The sequence below is a fragment of the Salmo salar genome, chromosome 07 (assembly GCF_965601325.2).
Source record: "Salmo salar chromosome 07, fSalSal1, whole genome shotgun sequence".
In the NCBI taxonomy this organism is placed as follows: Eukaryota; Metazoa; Chordata; class Actinopteri; order Salmoniformes; family Salmonidae; genus Salmo; species Salmo salar.
Window position 1 is genome coordinate 18,963,786 of NC_138297.1, and position 25,339 is coordinate 18,989,124.

Here is a 25,339-nt window from a genome sequence, read left to right on the forward strand (position 1 = left end):
TGCATTCCACAACAGAATCACTACCACACTGAAAATCCCACTCACTTCGCTTCAACACTGCAACTCTCACTCAGATTGGTGAGAAAACAGGAAGCAATAAGGAAGCCCCCAAACTATCAGAGAACTCAAACAACCCTCCAAACCAGCTTACAGTATCAACAGGGGGATGTTCTTACCAGTTCACTCATTATATAAAGCTTGATTTCCTGTCAAGGATTCCACTAGTCACACAGCATGTTTTTTCCAAAGCATTCGGGAAAAAACTACACTAAATATAAACGCAACATGGAAAGTGTTAGTGTTTCATGTTTCATGAGCTGAAATAAAAGATCCCAGAAATGTTCCATTGAACAAAAAGCTAATTTCTCTCAAATTTTCCACACAAATTTGTTTACATCCCTGTTAGTGAGCATTTCTCCTTTACCAAGATAATCCATCCACCTGACAGTTTTGGTATATCAATAAGCTAATTAAACAGCATAATCATTACAGAGGTGCACCTTGTGCTGGGGACAATAATAAGCCAATCTAAAATGTGCAGTTAAAATGAGTAAAACAAGTTTATATTTTGGGTTCTGATGGGGTATGACAGTTGAATTAAGCTAAGGAGGCATCTACTGTATAAGTTATATCCTTTGAGAATTAATGGGTATATATCATGAATTTAAACGTCTAAAAATGGATGTAGCAACTGCTGATTTCTTCTTTAAGCTTAGCTCATTGAATGTTTTTACTGTAAATCACAGCGGGGGAAAAAACAATCCATCTCTAATTAGCTTGGTTTATGACAGAGTATTTGTATATATTGAGCATGTAGCCTTTTATGACAATGTAATCATAAGGTTTGGTGTTTACGATCTGACCTGAGGCTAGCATGTTATCACATGTCATTACATCAACAGCCAAGTTGAATGGGCTCACATCGAGGGAACAAGGTGCCATATCATTTTATCAACATACTGTAACCACTCGCTGTGGAGTCGAGAGGCAATGATAACATTGGGAACATCTTGACAGTCGAAGAGTGACACTTGCTCTTGTCCACTGAGCCTACATGACCCACCACAGATCATGGTGGGGCTACTTGTGCTCTACGAAGAGTCAGGACAGATATTGAATAATGTGGCATCTGTATTGAATTGAATTGTATTGTATTTCATTGTACTGTATGGTATTGTATTGTATTTCCGAGGGAATTATATTTGCTTAGCTGCAGTAATAATCTCTGATTATTAATTCCTACAATGCAGAATTTTTGGTAGATTAGGGATTATGTTCCCCCAATCTAGATTAGTCAACTATCTTGAAGTGTTCTGTTTTGAGAACATTCCATTTGCGATTTAGGAATCTAGAACCTTGAAAACATTCCCAGTATAGCTTCTGTAAACCTCCTACAGTGTCACACACACATACCTCCCCTCTCACCTTCTCTCTCGTGCCAGGTCCTGCTGCCACTAGCTGGGGAGCTAGGTGAAGAATAGAAGTCGGGGCCAGTGGGACTGGTCTCCATACTCTCCTCTATGTTGAGGGTCTTGGGCCGTTTACTGAAGAAGGAGGAGAAATTATGAGTCACAACATATGTATATTTTCTTTGATCCTTTATCACAGCCAGTGAGGTTGTAAAACAAAAGTACCTGTATCGTATGCTTACTGATGATGTATTGTCCAGATGCCTGAGTGTAAACAGACTTGAACTAGAACAAACAGCCAAATATGGAAGCAATGCTATAAAATAAATGACAGAGTAAGACTATACATTTAACTCCCGAGACACTAAACTGAAATCAGTTTTACATTCCCCCCTCCTGCATCTCATTCAAAGTTCAGAGGTCAATGTGTGACAAGAGGTTCCCATGTGATGCGTGAGAAAGAGAGAGGGGGCAGGGTAGAGTCCTGCAGTAGACTGACCTGCCAGGTGGGGAGGAGAGGGAGCGATGGAGGCCCACACTGGAGTTCAGGTCATGGTAGTACGGCTGACTAGGCATGTCGGCCATGGAGAAGTTCACCCCTGCCCCCTGGGTGATGGGCGCTAGAGAGGAAGGAGAGGAAAAGAGAGGTACAGGTTGGATACCTCCTGGTCACTAGCATGCTGATTGGTTGGCTGCTGAAGCTTTGATAGGCTTCTGATGTGATGTGACCTTGAACTTGGCCAACAACTTCATTAAAATGATCTCAGTGTACATGATCCCCACTCACATGTTAAATAAATGTTAAATATATATTTTTTAAATAGAATGATTGAACATCATTTAACTTTTGCATTCCACCAGCACACTGCAAACTCATGAACTGAGCCACACCCACCAGGCCTCTGATTAGTTCCTACCTATTGTAATTGGTCAAGCACATATCAATAAGTGCACTGAAGTTCACTTTCATGGTGGTTGTATGTGTGATATGCTTTGAGTACCACAGCCCACCATCACTGTGTGAAATTAGACTTTTTTTTCTCCCTGTGGTTGATGGCCGTGGGGGAGGGATATTGTTTCAGGGAGGACAGCTGATTGTTTACCAGGGCACTCTGTAAACACTCCTTCCTCTCTTGAAACTGCCGCTTGCGAAGGGAGCACTGTGAGTGCGGTGGGTGGGTGTGTGGGTTACTAGGATGGTCTGGACTCGACGGGAGTCTGGAGTGTGTGGTGGCCTTTGTTGTGGTCTGAGGTTCACCACTGGCATGAGCTCCAGCCTCAGAACTGGCAACCTCAGCATTGCAGTCTCAGAACTAGCAACCCCAGCACTGCAGCCTCAGAACTGGCAACCCCAGCACTGCAGCCCAAACTGGCCCAGCACTGCAGCATCAGAACTGGCAACCCCAGCACTGCAGCCTCAGAACTGGCAACCCCAGCACTGCAGCCTCAGAACTGGCAACCCCAGCACTGCAGTCTCAGAACTGGCAACCCCAGCACTGCAGTCTTGGAACTGGCAACATGCAGCAGCCCTGACATTTGCTACCCCTAACCAAGCTGTGGCGCGTTCCTCTCTCCCAAGGGCATTTGTGTTTTAATTCCCTAACGAGACTCTCTCCTCACTCTCTCTTTCTCTCTCTCTCTTCTCAACATACTGTGTGTCATGCCACTCACTCTGACATCAAGTAATTTAACTGTGTTGAAGCAAATATGACCCCTGACTTCTGAATCTTAACAATGCCCAGCACAAAATAACAATGACGCTAGTACACCTGTTACTGTTTTTTTCTTTCTTTCATTTGAATTTGCATTTAAGTACTGCAGAGCTGCAGTACTCACTGAGTTTTAATTGGTTTAAAGGCCTAATCCGAAAAATAACAGATCAAAAATGTTAGAATACAGGACACAACTTCCGTATGTTGTGGGACCAGTGGTGTAAAGTACTTAAATAAAAATACTTTAAAGTACTACTTAAGTAGTTTTTGGGGGTATCTACTGTACACTTTACTTGACTATTTATATTTTTGACTACTTTTACTTTTTCTTCACTACATTCCTTAAGAAAATATTGTACTTTGTACTCCATACATTTTCCTTGACACCGAAAAGTACTCATTACAATTTGAATGCTTAGCAGGACAGGAAAATGGTCCAATTCAGGCACTTATCAACAGAACATCCCTGGTCATCCCTACTGCCTCTGATCTGGCGGACTCACTAAACACACATGCTTCATTTGCAAATGATGTCTGAATGTTGGAGTGTGCCCCTGGCTATCCATACATTTTCAAAACAAGAAAATCTGGTTTGCTTAATATAAGGAATTTGAAATTATTTATACTTGTACTTTTACTTTTGAAACTTAAGTATATTGTAGGAATTACATTTACTTTTGATACTTAAGTATATTTTCAACCAAATATTTTTGAACTTTTACTCAAGTAGAATTTTACTGGGTGACTTTTACTTTTACTTGAGTCCTTTTCTATTAAGGTATCTTTAATTTTACTCAAGTATGACTAATTGGCTACTTTTTCCACCACTGTGTAGGACACAACAGCACTTGAGCAGTACAGGTAAATCCTGCCTGAGGGAACCATTGTCCTCAGCTAACTGCGGAGAGAGATACCTGAAAGAACATCTGTCATCGTCTTTGAGAAGGGCAGTCTATACAAACACACATTCGCGCACACATACACACCTGTCTACTGTAGACACACACATACTGTGTTCTAATGCTTGCTCGACTGTTTTTCCCGCTTTTGTACTGTAAAGCTCACTCTTTTTGAATCGACAATGAGTAAAATGATATATGAATGTACTGTACTTACTTCTGGACACCCGCACCAGCTCCGAAACACTGAAGACTCCTGATTTGATGAAGCTGTCTTCCAAGTAAACTGCAGAAACAAAAACAAAGATAGACAATATATATCAATACAATATATCAATCAAAACATTAAACGATATGCTTTGTGTTCTCGGAACTTACAGCAAGTTACATTCATAATGATTTAAGCTGGTGATAAAGTAATAAATCGTTACTTGATTCCCTGCTTACTGCAAACGGGATGAGCAGAAATTCTCGACCAAAATATTTTTTCATAAAACAGAGCATCCTTCATCGACCCACCACCTATAGCCCACCACCTGGTGGTTCTCTGTAGCTCAGTTGGTGGAGCATGGCGTTTGCATCACCAGGATTGTAGGCTTTATTCCCAGGGGCCACCCATACGTAAAATGTATGCACAGATAAAAAGCTAAATGCTGTATATAATATTTATTATATTAACACAGCTACAAACTGAATACTGTCAATACTGAAAATACTGAAAATACTGAAACATGGAGGCTTTGAAGTACAATATGTATGGGGGCCAGAATGTAAGAAAAAAATCTCAGAACCAATCAGTCAAGCCTGGTCCCAGATCAGTTTGTGCTGTTTATATACAGTTGAAGTTTACATACACTTGAAGTCATTAAAACTCGTTTTTCAACCACTCCACAAATTTCTTGTTAACAAACTATAGTTTTGGCAAGTCGGTTAGAACATCTACTTTGTGCATGGCACAAGTAATTTTTCCAACAATTGTTTACAGACAGATGATTTCACTTATTCACTGTATCACAATTCCAGTGGGTCAGAAGTTTACATACACTAAGTTGACTGTGCCTTTAAACAGCTTGGACAATTCCAGAAAATTATGTCATGGCTTTAGAAGCTTCTGATAGGATAATTGACATCATTTGAGTCAATTGGAGGTGTACCTGTGGATGTATTTCAAGGCCTACCATCAAACTCAGTGCCTCTTTGCTTGACATCATGGGAAAATCAAAAGAAATCAGCCAAGACCTCAGAAAAAACATTGTAGACCTCCACAAGTCTGATTCATCCTTGGGAGCAATTTCCAAATGCCTGAAGGTGTCACGTTCATCTATACAAACATTAGTACACAAGTATAAACAACTTGGGATCATACCGTTCAGGAAGGAGATGCGTTCTGTCTCTTAGAGATTAACGTACTTTGGTACGCAAAGTGCAAATCAATCCGAGAACAACAGGAAAGGACCTTGTGAAGATGCTGGAGGAAACAGGTACAAAAGTATCTATATCCACAGTAAAACAAGTCCTATATCGACATAACCTGAAAGGCCGCTCAGCAAGGAAGAAGCCACTGCTCCAAAACCTCCATAAAAAAAGCCAGACTACGGTTTGCAATTGCACATGGGGACAAACATCGTACTTTTTGGAGAAATGTCCTCTGGTCTGATGAAACAAAAATAGAACTGTTTGGCCATAGTGACCATCCCAACCATGAAGCACGGGGGTGGCAGCATCATGTTGTGGGGGTGCTTTGCTGCAGGAGGGGCTGGTGCACTTCACAAAATAGATGGCATCATGAGGATGGAAAATGATGTGGATATATTGAAGCAACATCTCAAGACATCAGTCAGGAAGTTAAAGCTTAGTTGCAAATGGGTCTTCCAAATGGACAATGACCCCAAGCATACTTCCAAAGTTGTGGCAAAATGGCTGAAGGACAACAAAGTTAAGGTATTGGAGTGGCGATCAAAGCCCTGACCTCAATCCTATAGAACATTTGTGGGCAGAACTGAAAAAGCGTATGCGAGCAAGGAGGCCTACAAACCTGACTCAGTTACACCAGCTCTGTCAGGAGGAATGGGCCAAGCTTGTGGAAGGCTACCCGAAACGTTTGACCCAAATTAAACAATTTGAAGACAATGTTACCAAATACTAATTGAGTGTATGTGAACTTCTGACCCACTGGGAATGTGAAGAAAGAAATAAAAGCTGAAATAAATAATTCTCTCTACTATTATTCTGACATTTCACATTCTTAAAATAAAGTGGTGATCCTATCTGACCTAAGACAGGGAATTTTTACTAGGATTAAATATCAGGAATTGTGAAACTGAGTTTAAATATATTTGGCTAAGGTGTATGTAAACTTCCGACTTCAACTATATTTGTCACGCCAATGGCCATAGTGAGTCGGCACTACAGCACAAAGTAGATTTGGGACCAGGCTATCCAGACAGACATGTCACTGACTCCCAAAATTACTTTAACATTTCATCCTTTGATGTTCTGAGGAGGACCATTGGGTGTGCCAACTACATAGGGGGAAGGCGTGAGTCTAGATTCCGATTGGCAGCTAAATGCACTTTCTTCCTCCTAATGTCTCAACACAAGCCAGCGGGCGTCCCAGAGAAGGGAAGGGAACTGTGCCACTGTAGAGGGAGCATCTAGGGAGGCCCTCCCAGGGTCTGAGTCATTGGCTCAACGTTGGCTCAACGTTGTTTGACTTGGCAGCGAAACGTGCACCCAGGGCAGGCAAAACCTGCTCTTTAGGAATGGACCTAATTACGTTCTCTCTCTATTTTCATTCCTGGCCCGTGATGACATAGTGCAGGTCAGTCCAGGAGAGCAGCAACAGGCTGCCGGAGATTATTTGGATAGGCAGCCATTTTGTTTGGCTAGCTAGCAGACTGGCTAGCCAATTTAGCTCAGCTTTCCAACCCTTTTTGGCAAGGAAGACAACTATGGCCTCAGACTTCCATTAGTGTACTACGGAGGAGCACATAAAGTAGTCTAGCCTCCATGTTTCACAATCTTTTTTGTCTCTTAGATGCAGTTACTATTGTAAGTAGCTGACAGCACCATCATTATGAGATATTATATGTACATTCAGATGGGTGTAATCTGCATATCTGAAAAACTATCTGAAAACGAAATGTTCCAGGTGAGAGCATAGAGTATATACAAAGATACATATGGACCTTATACAAAAAATAGCACTGCTATAAACAGATACCACAGTAATCATTCTACGAGGTGAGGATATACTATATACAGTACAGAGAGGGGACTGGGAACTATAGAGCTATGATTGACAGCACAGAGGTTGGAGGACAGTGACAGTCAATTTCAGGTACATACCTGGAGGGTTGTTGCCTGGCTCATTGTTACTGGGACTTCCTGACTGCTGTGCGTCTGTAACACAGATATAGAACCATACTTCAATTGCGAACCTGAGATCATGAAATACCAGAAAAGGTCATTAAAGTTCAGCACTCTTCTATCAATTTAAGTCATTCAAATGAGCTTGTTTGGAATTCATGTAAACCACCCAGTGTTGCCAAAGCAATACGAGGACATGTCCAAAATACCCTGAATGTCACAGGTGGCCAAAAAGAAACTAGCAAGGCGCTGTTAAAGATCTGATTTAATTTCAACCTAGACATAATATCAACTGGAGTCTACACAGAGTATGATGATTATATAATGAATACTCTGCAGTTTCCCTACTTTGTGTCTGAGATTTTTTATTTTCATATCTCTGCGGACGTGTCAGTCCTGACAGACCAAGCCAGATGTGCACTGATATACAGTACCAGGCAAAAGTTTGGACACCTACTCATTCAAGGGTTTTTGATAGTCCCACTAAGAGCAAACCAGATGGCATGGCGTATCGCTGCAGAATTCTGTGTAAGCCATGCTGGTTAAGTGTGCCTTGAATTCTAAATAAATCACAGACAGTGTCACCAGCAAAGCACCCCCACACCATCACACCTCCTCCTCCATGCTTCACGGTGGGAACCACACATGCGGAGATCATCCATTCATCTACTCTGCGTCTCACAAAGACACGGCAGTTGGAACCAGAAATCAAAAATTTGGACTCATTAGAACAGAGGACAGATTTCCACCGGTCTAATGTCCATTGCTCGTGTTTCTTTGCCCAAGCAAATCTCTTCTTCTTTTTGGTGTCCTTTAGTAGTGGTTTCTTTGCAGCAATTTGACCATGAAGGCCTGATTCACGCAGTCTCCTCTGAACAGTTGATGTTGAGATGTGTCTGTTACTTGAACTCTGTGAAGCATTTATTTGGGCTGCAATTTCTGAGGCTGGTAACTCTAACAAACTTATCCTCTGTAACCCTGGGTATTCCTTTCCTGTGGTGGTCCTCATGAGAGCCAGTTTCATCATAGCGCTTGATGGTTTTTGCGACTGCACTTGAAGAAACTTTCAAAGTTCTTGAAATGTTCCTCATTGACTGACCTTCATGTCTTAAAGTAATGATGGACTGTCGTTTCTCTTCGCTTATTTGAGCTGTTCTTGCCATAATATGGACCTCATGAAGTTGGTTGAGAGAATGCCAAGAGTGTGCAAAGCTGTCATCAAGGCAAAGGGTGACTACTTGGAAGAATCTAAAATCTGAAATATATTTTGGTTACTACATGATTCCACATTACTACATGATGTGTTATTTCATAGTTTTGATGTCTTCACTATTATTCTACAATGTATAAAATAGTAAAAATAAAGAAAAACCCTTGAATGAGTAGGTGTGTTGAAACTTTTGACTGGTATTATATATAATAGAGTAAAAAGCCTTCAGCTGGGGTGGAAAGAGGCAATAAGACAAGGTTAAAAATAAGAGGTAAAGTGTTATCCTGACCTGCACACAAAGACTGGTTGATTCTGGCTGGCTTTTTACAGGGCCTGGGTTAGGGAGAACATGGTGTGTCTCTGCCTCGTCCTGCCCTGCCTGGCCCTGGGAGACGCATGCACATAGCACACACAACGGGTGGGGGATAAGCTCTGAAACACGTCAGGAATTCTCCCCATAAGGTAGCGCCTACCCTAGCCTAACCACGTGGTTCCTCTGATTGAAGTTGTTACCTTACAGCACCTTTGGGAGGAGGATAAGCTGGCGTTCCTCAGCCGTCGCCGCGCTCGTTAGTCACCGCCAACCACCAGAGGCCATTTGAGTATAGTCTCCCAACAGTCACGCAACACTAACAGATATTCAAATGATGCTCACAAGCACCCGGCTTTTAACATAAACACTAGTCCAGGGGTACTCGAGTACTATTTCAGAAGGTCCGGTAACGCAAATTTCCTTGGTGGCAAAGGTCCGGATTGATATTGTCATTTATCGGCGTAGTAACTAACCTCCCCCTCGCAACCCATGGGACCCCAAACTGTTCACACCCCTGTTGTTGGCAGAAAGAAAATGTTGCAGTTTAAAAGCTAATTTCCGGTAATTCTACACACTGAGCACGGGGCAGAGAGTTTTGTTGTTTTTGCCATTTTAAAGCTAATTTCCTACAATTCTACACATTTTTCCATGTCTTATGTGTTTATATGATACCAGCATCGCAGTCAGACCAAGTGTTTTTTTTTTGGGGGGGGGGGGGGGGGGGGGACCCGCGGTCCATATTGACCCTGTTCTGGGTCCGGATCCGGACCGCGGGCCTCCAGTTGAGTATGGAAGCACTGTACCATATCATATACAATAAACAATAGGTCCACAGATGAAAAGTAGCTCCAAAGAGCTTACTAATTTCCCCCAAACAACAGTTCCTCTCCACACTACACACCACTCTTCCCTACAAAACCTACTGTCGCATCGGCCTATCAGAGTCGGGTAACATCAGCATCACTGACACCCAAAGAACATATGGGAGAGAAGGAGAGGAGGACCCCCCCCCCCTCCCCCCTTTCCTTCAGTCCCTCTACCAACCCCCACTTCAACCAACCATACAGGGAAACAAATCAAATCAAATAAAATGTTATTGGCCACATATTTAGCAGATGTTAGTGCTGGTGTAGCGAAATCCTTGTGTTCCTAGCTCCAACAGTGCAGTAAACAGTACAACATTGAATGGCTAGGCTGTGTTTGACTTGAGTTCCATAATGTTTTACTGTACCACAGCCACCCCCCACGTGTTCCTCCTGTGCTTGATGTATGAGCTATGCACAATGAGAACCACAGGGTTGTGATATGATCTACGCCTTAAATGCGGAGTGAGGAACAGAGGCGGGAGACGGTGAACTCAGATAGCCTCGCCTTGCAACAACACTCCTTTTCCTGCTGCTGAGACTTCCCTCTCTCATAAGCTCCATTTCAGAGGTAAAAAAAGGAGAGAGAGAGAGAGAGAGAGAGAGAGATAGAGAGAGAGAGAGAGAGAGGAATAGAGAGAGAGAGAAGAAAAAATGTGAAGACAAAACGTTGAGAGATTTATTCGCTCCCCACCCCCTCTAAATTTGACCATTAAACAGCACTGCAAAAACGGAATGTTCTTGGCCGCGGCTCAACAATGACAAAGTAGGGCGGGAACAACACCACCATACGTTAAGTGAAAAAATCCACCCTTATGTTTAACCGTGAATAGTCACAACTTTGAGCTCTCTTTACAGGATACAGAGGACACAAGGGAAGTCTGTTGTTGATAGCTTGCTCTCTTTTCGATGCCTAAGCTGGCTACTTTGTTAGCGTGTCTGGTTTGTTAGCTTGTAAGACACAATTTTTCTGAAAATAAATGACTCTCTAGATGGAAATTCACATGATTTCAGCAAAAACAGTATGGTGCTGTTGACTTCTCAGGCACATCATGTGTGCACATTTGTCATTTAAAATATTTTCTAATGAGATACAATTATATTTCTATACAGAACAAAAATATATAAGCAACATGTAAAGTTACATGTTACATGTTTCATGAGCTGAAATAAAAAGCTCCCAGAAATGTTCCATGTGCAAAAAAATATTATTTCTCTCACATTTGGTGCACAAGTTTGTTTACATCCCTGTTAATGAGCATTTGCCAAGCTAACCCACCCACCTGACAGGTGTGGCATATCAAGAAGCTGATTAAACCGCATGGTCATTACACAGGTGCACCTTGTGCCGGGGACAATAAAAGGCTACTCTAAAATGTGCAGTTTTATCACACAACACAATGCCACAGATGTTTCAAGTTTTGAGGGAGCGCGCAGTTGACATGCTGACTGCAGGAATGTCTACCAGAGCTTTTGCCAGAGAATTGAGAGAATAAGTCAACTCCAATGTTGTTTTAGAGAATTTGGTAACATGTCCAACCGGCCTCACAACCACAGGCCACGTATAACCACGCCAGCTCAGGACCTCCACATCTGTCTTCTTCACCTGCAGGATCGTCTGAGGGGGGAAGGGGTGCTGAGGAGTATTTCTGTATTGAATAAAGCCCTTTTGTGGGGAAAAACGTATTTTGATTGGCTGGGCCCTGGCTCCCAAGTGGGTAGGCCTATGCCCTCCCAGGCCAACCCATGGCAGCACCCCTGACCAGTCGCACCCCTGACCAGTCATGTGAAATCCGTATATATGAACTGTAACTCTGTGAAATCTTTGAAATTGTTGCATGTTGAGTTTATATTTTTGTTCAGTGTATGTTACATGCCACAGTCAAGGGCTTTTGTGCCAATGGTTCGTGTGGAACAACGTCCCTACAGTAATGTGATGGCAAGAGGATCCTCCCACATTCTTCCTCCCTGCCACCCTGGCACTTCCCACCCTCATGCCACTTTCAGACCCATCCATCAGTCTAGTTACAACTGCCAACTATTGCCCTCTCCCAGGAGAGAGAAAGAGAGAGACAGAGAGACAGGCGAGGAGGGAGACAGAGAGATGAGAGAAAGAGGGAGTGTGAGACAGTGTTAAAGATGAGAGAGAGAGAGAGAGAGAGAGAGAGAGAGAGAGAGAGAGAGAGAGAGAGAGAGAGAGAGAGAGAGAACATAATTAGACCCAACCAAATCATGAGAATACAAAAAGATAATTACTTGACACATTGGAAAGAATTAACAAAAAAACAGAGCAAACTAGAATGCTATTTGGCCCTAAACAGAGAGTACACAGTGGCAGAATACCTGACCACTGTGACTGACCCAAACTTAATGAAAGCTTTGACTATGTAAAGACTCAGTGAGCATAGCCTTGCTATTGAGAAAGGCCGCCGTAGGCAGACCTGGCTCTCAAGAGAAGACAGACTATGTGCACACGGCCCACAAAATGAGGTGGAAACTGAGCTGCACTTCCTAACCTCCTGACAAATGTATGACCATATTAGAAATACATATTTCCCTCAGATTACACAGACCTTTGTGAGAGAGAGAAGGTGGGAAGCTGGTTTGTCTAACATGGAACAGACCATTGTGAAAGAACAGGCAAAAGACCAGCTGGTCATGATAATTAAAGAAGCCAGCCAGCTAAAGTAGAAGCAGCATCTTCTCTCTGCTTCCCTACAGTCCAACTGGAGTTACCTGGAAGAGTTGAGAGAGGATCCAGGCATATGGCATCTTCTGTCTGTCAACCCCTCTCAGAGGCATGAGGGAGCTCTATAATCTGAGAGCTGGAAAACCTCTGGCATCCCATACATCACAAGAACCCAGTTATTCTTGCGTGTGTGCCTGTGTTGTACAATTGTATGCTGTGCAAATTTAAGTCTGCATGCAATAAATAAACTGTCTGAGACAGAAATGAAAAGAAGGGTGAAGACTTCCCGTCACAGAAAATACCTCCTATCTGCATCCAAAGGTGCATCAAACCATCCAAATGGAGACCAATCCAAGACCAACCCATTCGTCTTAAAATAAACTCCACTAACCCGTGAATAAACAGTGTGGTCTTGGTCTGTGAGGTAGGTCTCTGACTCTGCCCTGAGAGTTTGGCAAGGCCCTGATCACAACACAACATACCAGGGACACGCAGCCTCGCTCCAAAAACAACATTTCTTGGCACCTCTCCGTCCCTGTCACTTGTTTAAACAAACAAACTGGGCCCCCGAAGGAGGAGGAGAAAGGAAAGCTAAACATAGGATTTGAGAATCTTGGCTGTGACTTGAGTGAGGAGGACTGAGGAGTGACAGGTTGGGATTGTTGGGTATTGACATGTACTGAGTTTGTTTCATACCTTCCGTTTTGACACAATAATGATCATACCACAAACAATTATAGAAATTATGTGTAATGGCACAATGTGGATTATTTCATATTGTGAATGCTTCTTTTACCGCTCTCTCTCTCTCTCTCTCTCTCTCTCTCTCTCTCTCTCTCTCTCTCTCTCTCTCCTCTCTCTCACTCGCTCTCTTTCTCTCTCTCTCTCTCTCTCTCTCTGCCCTAATGCATCACCTGCCTGGATATTATAAACACTCTTGCACTCTTTTGCACCCACCTTCTTCTTGTTTCGCATGATACCCATACCTTCCCAAGAAGAAACCCTAAGTCCAGCCCCTACCCTCATCCCCTTAACCACACTGTGTATATAAACCAGTCACATACTTTTACAAACTTTCTTTCTCACTCGCTGCGGTGCATCCATTTGATCCCACAAACACGCACACTCTCACATACACACACATCCCACAGCACACACACACTCTCACATACACACACATCCCACAGCACACACACACTCTCACATACACACACATCCCACATCCCACAGCACACGCACGCACACACACACACATGCTCGCCGCAGATGCATACCACCGTCGACATTTCAGAGGGAAGAGAGAAGCCGTCTGGCAGCCATTTTAGAGTGGTGCAGCTGGGGTCTGTGCACATGTAAAGCTGTGGCTGCCAGAGGCATGGGTCCCGAGCCAAGATGCATCTCTGCGGCTGAGGGAGAGAGGGCGGGAGAAGAGAGAGGAGAGAAAGGAGTAGAAATATATCCTAATTACAGCACCGCTCAGGCCGTAATGTTTCAACAATACAGCTGTGTGCAGTGTAAATATTTAACATGGCCACACTTTCCATCCCTGTTCTGCATTACTTTGGCTGAGGAGCAAGCCGTTAGGGGGGTAGGCAAGCTGTCAATCTGCCTGTCTATCTGTATGTCTATCTGTATGTCCTAGGGTACATAGCCGTAGTGTCTGTGTATGTATGTGTGTGTGTGTCTGTGTGTCTGTCTGTGTGTGTGTGTGTCTGTCTGTGTGTGTGTGTGTCTGTGTGTCTGTCTGTGTGTGTGTGTGTTTGTCTATGTGTGTGTGTGTGTGTGTGTGTGTGTGTGTGTGTGTGTGTGTGTGTGTGTGTGTGTGTGTGTGTGTGTGTGTGTGTGTGTGTGTGTGTGTGTGTGTGTGTGTGTGTGTGCGTGTGCACATGTGCGCGTGCGCAAGTGCGTGTGTGTCTGTGTGTGTGTGTATATGCGTGTGTGTGTCTGTGTGTGCGTGTGTGTGTGTGTGCGTGTGCGTCTGTGTGCGTGTGTGCGTATGTGTGTGCGTATGTGGATGTGTGTGTGTGTGTGTGTGTGGGTGTTAACAGGATTTTTTCCCCGTGTCTTCCTCTGCTCCTGGTTTCTATCATTCACGGCTTAGCCATGATGACCTCATCATTGCGGGGCCCGGTTCCAAAACCGGCAGATCCCAGTTCGCTCTCAAATGTTGCTCTATCACTACATTTATCTCTGTCTCTGGGTCTGTAAGAGTATCTCTTATCTTTTGTCTCTTCTCTTGTCTGACTACATTTATCTCTCTCTCTGTATCAGGATCTGTATCAATTCTTATCTAGACAGTATTGTATTGAATAGTATACATTTTCCTTTCCACTTCTAAATCTTTGTCTACATCTAACCCGGTATCTTTCCATCCTCCACTCTTTTCCTGTTTTTTTTTCCTGTCACTTTTTCTCTCATCTTAGTGGCCTCCTCTCTCTCAATCTCTCTGTCACTCCCACTCCCTCTCTTTCTTTCCCTTTCTCTCTCTCTCCCTCTCCCTCTCTTTCTTTCCCTTTCTCTCTCTCCCTCTCCCTCTCTTTCTTTCCCTTTCTCTCTCTCCCTCTCCCTCTCTTTCTTTCCCTTTCTCTCTCTCCCTCTCCCCTCTCTTTCTCGTCCCTTTCTCTCTCTCCCTCTCCCTCTCTTTCTCGTCCCTTCTCTTTCTTCCTCTCCCTCTCTTTCTCGCTCCTTCTCTCTCCCCCTCTCTCCCTCTCTTTCTCGGCCCTTCTCTCCCTCTCCCACTCTTTCTCGCCCCTTCTCTCCCTCTCCCTCTCTTTCTCGGCCCTTCTCTCCCTCTCCCTCTCTTTTCTCGCCCCTTCTCTCCCTCTCCCTGCCCTCATTTTGTTGACTAAACAAATTGGCCTTTAATCGGAGACAGCCGCAACCCAAACATGCCAAACAAAAGATAGGGCGAGGAAATCTACCCAGAAAAGTAATAGCACTCGGCAGTATTAATGGTATTATAAGCAATTGAAACTTACTTCACAATGCACATTGTTTACAATAATAAACAATAATATGCCTTTAATTTGTTACATTCACTGGCGGAAAATTGACTAACTTTGACCGCCAAGATATTTGATGTTAAAAATGCGAATGGTGGTCATCAAGAGCTTTTGACTCCGGAACAGAAAATGTTGGGAAGCGCTGACCTAGACAGCATGGGTGATGAAACAAGCCCACACAAACGCAGCTACATTTTCTTTATATCGACTGCAGACATGGTAACAAAAAAATTCTGTCTAGGAACACAGTTAAGGCTTGTGGGAGTTTTAGGGGGGGGGGACAAGGAGGGTAAAGTTGAAAAGACTGAAGGAACAATGACATTTAGCCTTTTTTATTCCACTGAGAGACACCACAGACTTGTTTAATTGGATAAGAGTGGCACACACACACACACACACACACACACACACACACACACACACACACACACACACACACACACACACACACACACACACACACACACACACACACACACACACACACAGTGAGACAGTGGGACTGTCAGGTTTTGAGACGTAGGAATCAAGTGTCAGACAGACAGGGTCAGACCAGAACAATCAGTAGAGGAGGAGGAGGGGGAGGGGAGGAGGAGGGGAGGAGGAGGAGGAGGAGGGGGGGAGGGGAGGGGAGGAGGAGGGAGGGGGAGGAGGGGGGAGGAGAGGAGGATGGGGGGGAGGGGAGGAGGAGGAGGGGGAGGAGGGGGACGGGGAGGAAAAGCAGGGTCCATACAACTTTCAGCCTGTAACACAGAACGAAAGCATTCACAGACAACTATGGTCTGTGTGTGTGTGTGTGTGCGTGTGTGTGTGTGTGTGTGTGTGTGTGTGTGTGTGTGTGTGTGTGTGTGTGTGTGTGTGTGTGTGTGTGTGTATGCGCGCCCTCTGGGGAAGAAGAGACATGCATGCTAATGACACTGGAGAGCAGGTCTCCTTTCTCTTTCACTTGTTTCGGGACTCAATGCTGTCTGGTCCATGAACTCTCACGGGGGTGAAAAGAGGAGCGCTTTTACAGTGTCCGAGAAAACAGACTTCTCATTCAGGTCAACAAACAGTGTGGCATCGCCCACATTCATTCCAGAGAGGTACGGGAAGAATGGATGAATCGCCTGACACATCATTAATGAGGACAGGCTAGGCCAGGAGAAAAAGAGAGAGAGAGAGAGAGAGAGAGAGAGAGAGAGAGAGAGAGAGAGAGAGAGAGAGAGAGAGAGAGAGAAAGGGACTTGGGAATAAAAAGAGATGAGAGATAGAGAGGAGAGACAGGGTACAGAGAGGAGAGACAGGGTACAGAGAGGAGAGACAGGGTACAGAGAGGAGAGACAGGGTACAGAGAGGAGAGTGTGGGTATATACACGTATGTGCGTGCATGCCCACATTTACTCATTCACGTATGCACACGCACATGCATGTGGACTGCTGACATATGCATGATACACACATGCATACACACACAAACACTATGAAATTACACGTAGATAAACACACTCCAAACTTATAATAAACACAGAAAGCCTGTTAAGTGATAGACATGTGCACGTACATAGACAAACACACACACACACACACACACACACACACACACACACACACACACACACACACACACACACACACACACACACACACACACACGTATACACACGTTGTACCCTGTTCCATGACAACGCCTCCAGCCATGCAAGACGTAACCTGACAATGACATGGCTTACAGTAACATGACTTCACATCCCAATCCTACTACTAAGGTTCTGTCATAGACATTCTACAACTAGATCAGCCATTCACTTACACTAGTACTTTTCTATATAGACATTCTACAACTAGATCAGCCATTCACTTACACTAGTACTTTTCTATATAGACATTATACAACTAGATCAGCCATTCACTTACACTAGTACTTTTCTATATAGACATTCTACAACTAGATCAGCCATTCACTTACACTAGTACTTTTCTATATAGACATTATACAACTAGATCAGCCATTCACTTACACTAGTACTTTTCTATATAGACATTCTACAACTAGATCAGCCATTCACTTACACTAATACCTTTCTATATAGACATTCTACAACTAGATCAGCCATTCACTTAACACTAGTACTTTTCTATATAGACATTCTACAACTAGATCAGGCATTCACTTACACTAGTACTTTTCTATATAGACATTCTACAACTAGATCAGCCATTCACTTAACACTAGTACTTTTCTATATAGACATTCTACAACTAGATCAGCCATTCACTTACACTAGTACTTTTCTATATAGATATTCTACAACTAGATCAGGCATTCACTTACAACTTACATAATGGAGCTTAATATTCTAATGATTAACAGAACATTTACCAACTTGACTTACTGTAAAGCCAGCATAAAGGCAGCCTAACCTTAACCTCTCTCTCAAACAAAACTGCACCGAAGAGCACAAACACATTTCACAATATGTTGGTTCTAGGCTGTTAGCTAAAACAAACATAAACATATGATGTCCCAACAATGTACCCATCAGCACGAGCGTTAAAACAACAGATTCATTTTGGTATGCATCGGACACACAATTTGCTCTGTTGTCACTTCATTTATGTCTGAGGTGGCATTTGCATTTGCCCGCTGCCCATGCTGCCTGTCCTGGAGTGGAATAATGGGTTGAGAGGTGAGGAGGTTGATGCCACTTTCTACAGAACCAGGAGGAGCCATCTTTGGCTGGTCCAAGGGTCCACTTTTATACATAGCGGAGGGAAGGAGGGAATGGTGAGACTATAGTTTAATTATGCATGCGTGTTCCTCATTCATGGTGGTGGTGGTGGTGGAGAGGGGTTTTGTGGGCGAGGACCAATGACATTCCACCGTAGCCCCCTCTCCTCCTACCTCTCTCTGTCTCGTCCTCTCACCAGTCCTGGGGCCGCGTGGGCTAATGAGGTGACACTCACCGTCTGGAGGCTAGCCAAAACAGTCCATTAACTCCTAACAAATAGTGAAGAGGATGAAGAAGTAAGGGGGGTAGAGGTGAAATGAGAGGAAGAGGAGGAATGAGGAGGGAAAGGGAGAGAGAGAGAGAGACAGACGGACGGACAGACAGATGGAGAGAGCGAGAGAGAGAGAGAGAGAGAGAGAGAGAGAGTAGAGAGAGAGAGAGAGAGAGAGAGAGAGAGAGAGAGAGAGAGAGAGACAGAGAGAGAGACAGAGAGAGAGAGAGAGAGAGAGAGAGAGAGAGAGACAGAGAGAGGGACAGAGAGACAGAGAGAGAGAGAGAGAGAGAGAGAGAGAGAGAGAGAGAGAGAGAGAGAGAGAGAGAGAGAGAGAGAGAGAGGTAGAAAAAGAGAAGCTGAAGCCTGCTACGAGGGTGGTGTTTTGTAGTTGTGAATGAAGCAGCGGGGGGTTGGGGTGTGTGTGTGTGTGTGTGTGTGTGTGCAGGACGGTGGTGGTGCGTGGTAATGCGTGGCGGGATTGGATCAATAGAGGCGGCGTTCCAGTGTTGGACTGCATGGGCCAGGGGGGTTGGAGTTTTTGGAAAGGGGCTGCTGCTAACACAACGCCATGGCAAAGAAAACCCACCCAGACAAACAGAACTTTGACAGAGTGGCTGTGTGATTCTGCTCTTTCATCCTTTCATCCCCCCTCCATTCAACACCCCCCCACACCCCCTGTCTGATAATTATGAGACAAATGCACAGGTCCCCTGCTGATGAGTGGAATGGGAGCCCCACAGTGGAGGGTTCAAACCTGCTGCATGTTGTCTGGACTGGGAAAAGGAGAGAGAGAGAGAGAGAGAGAGAGAGAGAGAGAGAGAGAGAGAGGGTGGGTGTAAAGTGATTTCTAGGAAAATCCCCCACTCTCCCAGGAAAATGACGGGTGGTAGTCGGGTAGATCTTCAGCTTTGACACACTAGATGGCAAAAAAGTTTTTGTTCCAAAATGTTTCTGGTTGGTTAGCCAGCTAATTTTCTCTAACCTCTCTTTCGTAACAGTGTTATGTGAACATTCCTTCTAACAACATTCCAGGAAGTCTATGTTTTAGCAAAACTCCGGGGGGATTGTTCAATAATGTTATCTCATCATAACCAAATGAGTACCAGACCAATTTTTTTTTTAAACGTATGTTGTGAGAACTGGTGTCAATTTAGTATTAATACTCGCAAAACACCAGTCTCAACGTCAACAGTGAAGAGGCGACTCCGGGATGCTGGCCTTCTAGGCAGAGTTCCTCTGTCCAGTGTCTGTGTTCTTTTGCCCATCTTAATCTTTTATTTTTATTGGCCAGTCTGAGAGATGGATTTTTCTTTGCAACTCTGCCTAGAAGGCCAGCATCCTGGAGTCGCCTCTTCACTGTTAAGTTTGAGACTGGTGTTTTGCGGGTACTATTTAATGAAGCTGTCAGTTGAGGACTTGTGAGGCGTCTGTTTCTCAAACTAGACACTCTAATGTACTTGTCCTCTTGCTCAGTTGTGCACCGGGGCCTCCCACTCCTCTTTCTATTCTGGATAGAGACAGTTTGCACTGTTCTGTGAAGGGAGTAGTTCACAGCGTTGTACTAGATCTTCAAAATGTATTTGTCACATGCGCCGAATTCAACATGTGTAGTAGACCTTACCATGAAATGCTTACTTACAAGCCCTTAATCAACAATGCAGTTCAAAAAAGAGTTAGGGGTAAAGTGACTATGCATAGATGATAAACAGCGAGTAGCAGCAGTGTAAAAACAAATGGGGGACGGGGGGCCGAACCACTGTTGTGTCATCAGCAAACTTAATGATGGTGTTGGAGTCGTGTTTGGCCACGCCGTCGTGGGTGAACAGGGAGTACAGGAGGGGACTAAGCACACACTCCTGAAGGGCTCCAGTGTTGAGGATCAGTTTGGCAGATGTGTTGTTGGCTACCCTTACCACCTGATGGCGGCCCGTCAGGAAGACCAGGATCCAGTTGCAGAGTGAGGTGTTTAGTCCCAGAGTCCTTAGCTTACTGATGAGCTTCGTGGGCACTATGGTGTTGAACGCTGAGCTGTAGTCAATGAACAGCATTCTCACATGTCCAGGTGGGAAAGAGCAGTGTGGAGTGAGATTGAGATAGCGTCATCTGTGGATCTGTTGGGGCGGTATGCGAATTGGAGTGGGTCTAGGGTATCCATGATGATGCTGGTGATGTGAGCCATGACCAGCCTTTCAAAGCACTTCATGGCAACCGAGTTCTAGAAGTTTTGGTAAATGTATTGAAATTCAAATACATAAATATCTCATTTACATAAGTATTCACACCCCTGAGTCAATACTTTGTAGAAGCACCTTTGGGCACAAGGGGTGGCCGGTCGAGCCGAGGAGAGTGCCAGAGCCCAAATGGCAAACTCTGGAGGAGCGTGTAGTCAGACCACGGCCACAGCAACCCCAAGATTTTTTTTTTTTGGGGGGGGCACATGGAGCTGGCGGCTGAGCTGAGGGAAGAGCCAGAGACTGTCAGGGAGGCGATGGAGGTTGGGAGAGAGAGAGAGATGAGAGAGATGTTGTGCAAGTGCGTTCTGCTCAACATTCGACCAGAAGATCCGGTTAGCAGTCTGGTGAAACCTGTGTTCGCTCCATGCATCAGGCCTCCAGTGCGCCTCCCCAGTCCGGTACGTCCTGTGCCTGCTCCTCGCACTCGCCCTGAAGTGCGTGTCCCCAGTCCCATACGTCCTGTGCCTGCTCCTCGCACTCGCCCTGAAGTACGTGTCCCCAGTCCAGTACGTCCTGTGCCTGCTCCTCGCACTCGCCCTGAAGTGCGTGTCCTTGGTCCGCTCTTTTCCAAAGATCGTAACAGTAGGCCAGTGACAAAAAAATCGAAATTGAATCCATTTGAAATTCCAGCTGTAACACAACATTTTGGGGAAAAAGTCAAAGGGTCTGAATACTTTCTGAAGGCACTGTAGTAGAGTTGATTTATTGGCATAATGTTGGAGCATAGTTAACTACTGTAAATTAAAGTTAGCTACTGTAAATTAAAGTTAACTACTGTAAATTAAAGTTAGCTACTGTAAATGTTCCTCTCGGATGAAAATATAACCAACACAATTCAGAACTCAGACACTTGGCCTGCGAATGGCTACTAACAGTACAGTGTCAAAAAATACTTGCAGACTTCATTTTGAATGGAGCATTCCATATCTTTATAACTCTGAACTCCAGACAGCGACGGATGCCTGTGACTCCCACTAGCCAATGCTTACTACCACGAGCCTTTGGCTGATGACTTGGAGAACGGAATCCCCACTTGCAGGAGAGGTGGGCAGTGCCAGGGCAAGAGGGTGCCTCTCAGAGGGCAAGCATGGCCTCTCTCCAGCTGGGCGAGAGGCCACGAAGGAACTCTGCCCTCTGCCACCCTCACCCTGTGCCAATGACACAGATGTAAACACATATCCATACACACAACGCCAACGACCTCACACACCTTAATTACGACGTTGGATGAATTATTGGCTCATATAATTCCACATCTAAGGCAAGGCGGAGTGGCCTTGGTCCAAGACAGACAATGGAACAAAGCTGTGCACTCATTCAGACGGCTTTGCTGGCAGTAGTAACCATGTTTGGAACGGAGTGGTGTTTAATGTGTCATTACAAACATAAAAACAGACTACCAGCACTGCCAGCAGATGTCGGCAAGGCAATTCTTTACTGCCATGACAAAACTTCAATATGGGAAAAATACCAGCAGGTGCAAATGAAGACTAAATGTTCCCTTATTCATTTGTTTTTCACTGTGCTTCAGTGTTCCATCTTCAGTGTTCCCAGCATGTGATTGAGATATGGATAAGTATTGTATTGGCTGAAAGCTAACAGGACATTTTGATGATGGCACATTACCTCGGAGATGGGCATCCCATGGAGATGGATCAACTAAATGCAGTGCTGGAACATCACAAATGTAAACGGTCCAGAGCAGTGTCTTGTGGTATGTCAACAGAGGGCTGGAGTCTGGTTTCCAATGTTTCCACCCCCTACACAAACCATACGCCCAGTAATGTCCTCAGGTAAAGACTGTTAAAACCTCTCAACGATCCTAGTACCCTGCTCGGCTACAAGAGGACGACAGGCTGTGGAGTAGGTGTCATAAAAACGTCTGCATGCCGCATGGGCAGTAAAACCCTTCCTTTCCTGCTAATGAGCCCAAACATCGGAGCTAGCAAGACGTTATGAACCCCATGCCAGGGCCGGGTTAAACCAATGCCAGCCACGGTGATATAGGCAGAGGGGCTGTAAGGGAGGGGGATTGGGTGGTTCCCAAGTAACGGTAACACACCTGGAACAAGGTTTTAGCGGGGGGTTAGGGCTGGGGGGAACTTGTGTTGCAAAGCTTAAAGACGTGTTGGTCGGAGGTGTTCAGCGCCATTTGTGAGTAACAGAAGCAAGCTGCAGTCCTCATACTGCAGGACTTTGAGATGGGCTCTTTAGTTTTGGCTGTAGGGTCATGCGGACTCGGAGCAGTCTGTCTCAGCAGAGCAGAGCTGAGTGGTTGGAGCAGTACACACCCTCACATATCTCAGGAGGGGCAACGATGGTGTTGCCCACCACAAGGTCAGAGTGATCTGGCAGGGTTCCAGAGGCAGCATAAAACCCCTCCTCCACCCCTCATGGCGCTATCGCCTTGGGGAGCTCCCAAATGCACCGACAATCAATAATCAAACACACACACACACACCACCAAACAACTTTAAGATATGGGTAGCAGTGCCCCACCTCCATCCCTAGAAAAACGCACGCACGCGCAGACACACACGCACACGCACGCACACACACACACACTCCTCCAACCCACAAGTTCCTCCTCACAAGGAGTGTTAGGAGTGTGTGTGAAGAGTTTGTTTGAAGCTCCTGGCAACAACTAAAGGAATCAAATCGTCCCAGTGGTCCCGAGGTCTGCCAGGGCAGCTTACATGGGCAACCGTCTGGGAGAAGGGAACCAACCGCTAAATTTATTCTGTATGTTTGAAAAGCCGTAAACAATGGTATTTAAGAATTGGGGTTGCATGAATGCTACAGGGATATGGCTGTGTTGTGATTGTAAATGATCTACTGTATCTATAGGAAAATAATATAAGGATATACATATTAGGCCTAACCCAGGGTAGGCCTCATCACAGCCTGGCATGGCAAGCCCAGTCCTCCTCCTTCATGAGTCAAAATGAGAAATATGTGAAAGTGTTTTGTTTTGCAGCACATTTTCTGGGGGACATTGTCAAAATACAGGGATGATACCTAAAACAAAGATACCTGTCATGTGACATAATTTTCCAGGGCCTTGAAAGGTGTCCATTATTAAGATTCTATAGTGGTGCCTTGAGAGGTTAACTGTTTGGGTTGGATGTGTCCTCATAATGCTGTTTCACTCTTTCCTACGAGGCTCCCAACTTTATAATCTCTCAAAAATATTCACACGGATGATAGCAAAAGCAGGCCGCCATTTTACAGTAACATGAAACAGTAGAACTAGGCCTAAATATCTATTTTACAGTAACATGAAACAGTAGAACTAGGCCTAAATATCTATTTTACAGTAACATGAAACAGTAGAACTAGGCCTAAATATCTATTTTACAGTAACATGAAACAGTAGAACTACGCCTAAATATCTATTTTACAGTAACATGAAACAGTAGAACTAGGCCTAAATATCTATTTTACAGTAACATGAAACAGTAGAACTAGGCCTAAATATCTATTTTACAGTAACATGAAACAGTAGAACTAGGCCTAAATATCTATTTTACAGTAACATGAAACAGTAGAACTAGGCCTAAATATCTATTTTACAGTAACATGGAACGGCAGAGCTGAGCCTAAATATCACAGTCATTTTTTCCATCATTTGAAAAATCAGGAATTCCCCTCTTTCGCCACTTCCCCCCTTTCCTCCCCCCTTTCCCTCCCCTCCTTCCCCGGTGCTCTTTCCTCCACTTCCTCCAGTTTGCTAGGATAGTCCACCCAGCCTGATGATGGGGGTCTTTACACCCAGCTGTGTATGTATGTGTGTTTGTGTGTGTGTGTGTGGGGGGGGGGGGGGGGGGGGGGGGGGGGGTTGTCTGTGTGTATGTATGTGTGTGTGCATAGTGTTTGTGGGGGGGGTTGTGTGTGTATATATGTGTGCGTGGGGGAGAGGAGGGGTTGTGTGTGTGTATGTGTGGGGGGGAGGGGTTGTGTGTGTGTATGTGTGTGTGTGTGGGGTGTGTGTGTGTGTGTGTGTGTGTGTATGTATGTGTGTGTGCATGGTGTTTGTGGGGGGGGGTTATGCGTGTGGGTATGCGTGTGTGTGTGTGTGTGTCTGTGTGTGTGGGGGAGGTTGTGTGTGTGTGTGTGTGTGGGGGGGTTGTGTGTGGGTATGCGTGTGTGTGTGTGTGTGTCTGTGTGTGTGGGGGAGGTTGTGTGTGTGTGTGTGTGTGTGTGTGTGGGGGAGGTTGTGTGTGTGTGTGTGTGTGTGTGTATGTGTGTGGGGGGGGGGTTGTGTGGGGGGGTTGTGTGTGGGTATGCGTGTGTGTGTGTGTCTGTGTGTGTGGGGGAGGTTGTGTGTGTGTGTGTGTGTGTGTGTATGTGTGTGTGGGGGGGGGGTTGTGTGTGTGGGGTTGTGTGGGGGGTTGTGTGTGTCTGTCTGTGTGTGTGTGTACATTGCTAGACATGACCACCTTGTTGACCTGATGGCTAGCGAGGTCATACAAGTGGTCTCACAAACAGCACACATGCATAAACATTGTTGTGTAAAGTGAGGCTGGTTTGATGTTGATGATGATGTGTTTTTCTGTGTGCCAAATACGCCAGATATTGTTGTTTTCGGGGGAGGCCAGGGGGAGGTGTTCATTTTGGAAGTGGGCTGCTCATTGGACGGCTACATGGATCGGGT

General features: G+C 44.9%; 1 protein-coding gene across 8 annotated transcripts in view; it reads right to left on the bottom strand.

Moving 5' to 3' along the window:
* The window catches only part of LOC106608626 (nuclear factor 1 B-type), a 90,313-nt gene that overhangs the window by 31,478 nt on the left and 33,496 nt on the right, over nt 1-25,339 (bottom strand). For 4 of the 8 annotated variants that reach the window (XM_014206682.3, XM_082977407.1, XM_082977409.1 and 1 more), the window contains exons 3-6: nt 7,369-7,422; nt 4,238-4,306; nt 1,909-2,029; nt 1,414-1,544 (exon numbers count right to left, since the gene is read on the bottom strand). In XM_014206682.3, the coding sequence (XP_014062157.3) occupies nt 1,414-1,544; nt 1,909-2,029; nt 4,238-4,306; nt 7,369-7,422 (375 nt within the window). The remainder of the gene's footprint in view (nt 1-1,413; nt 1,545-1,908; nt 2,030-4,237; nt 4,307-7,368; nt 7,423-25,339) is intronic. The other 4 variants (XM_014206684.3, XM_014206686.3, XM_082977408.1 and 1 more) reach the window with 3 other exon arrangements.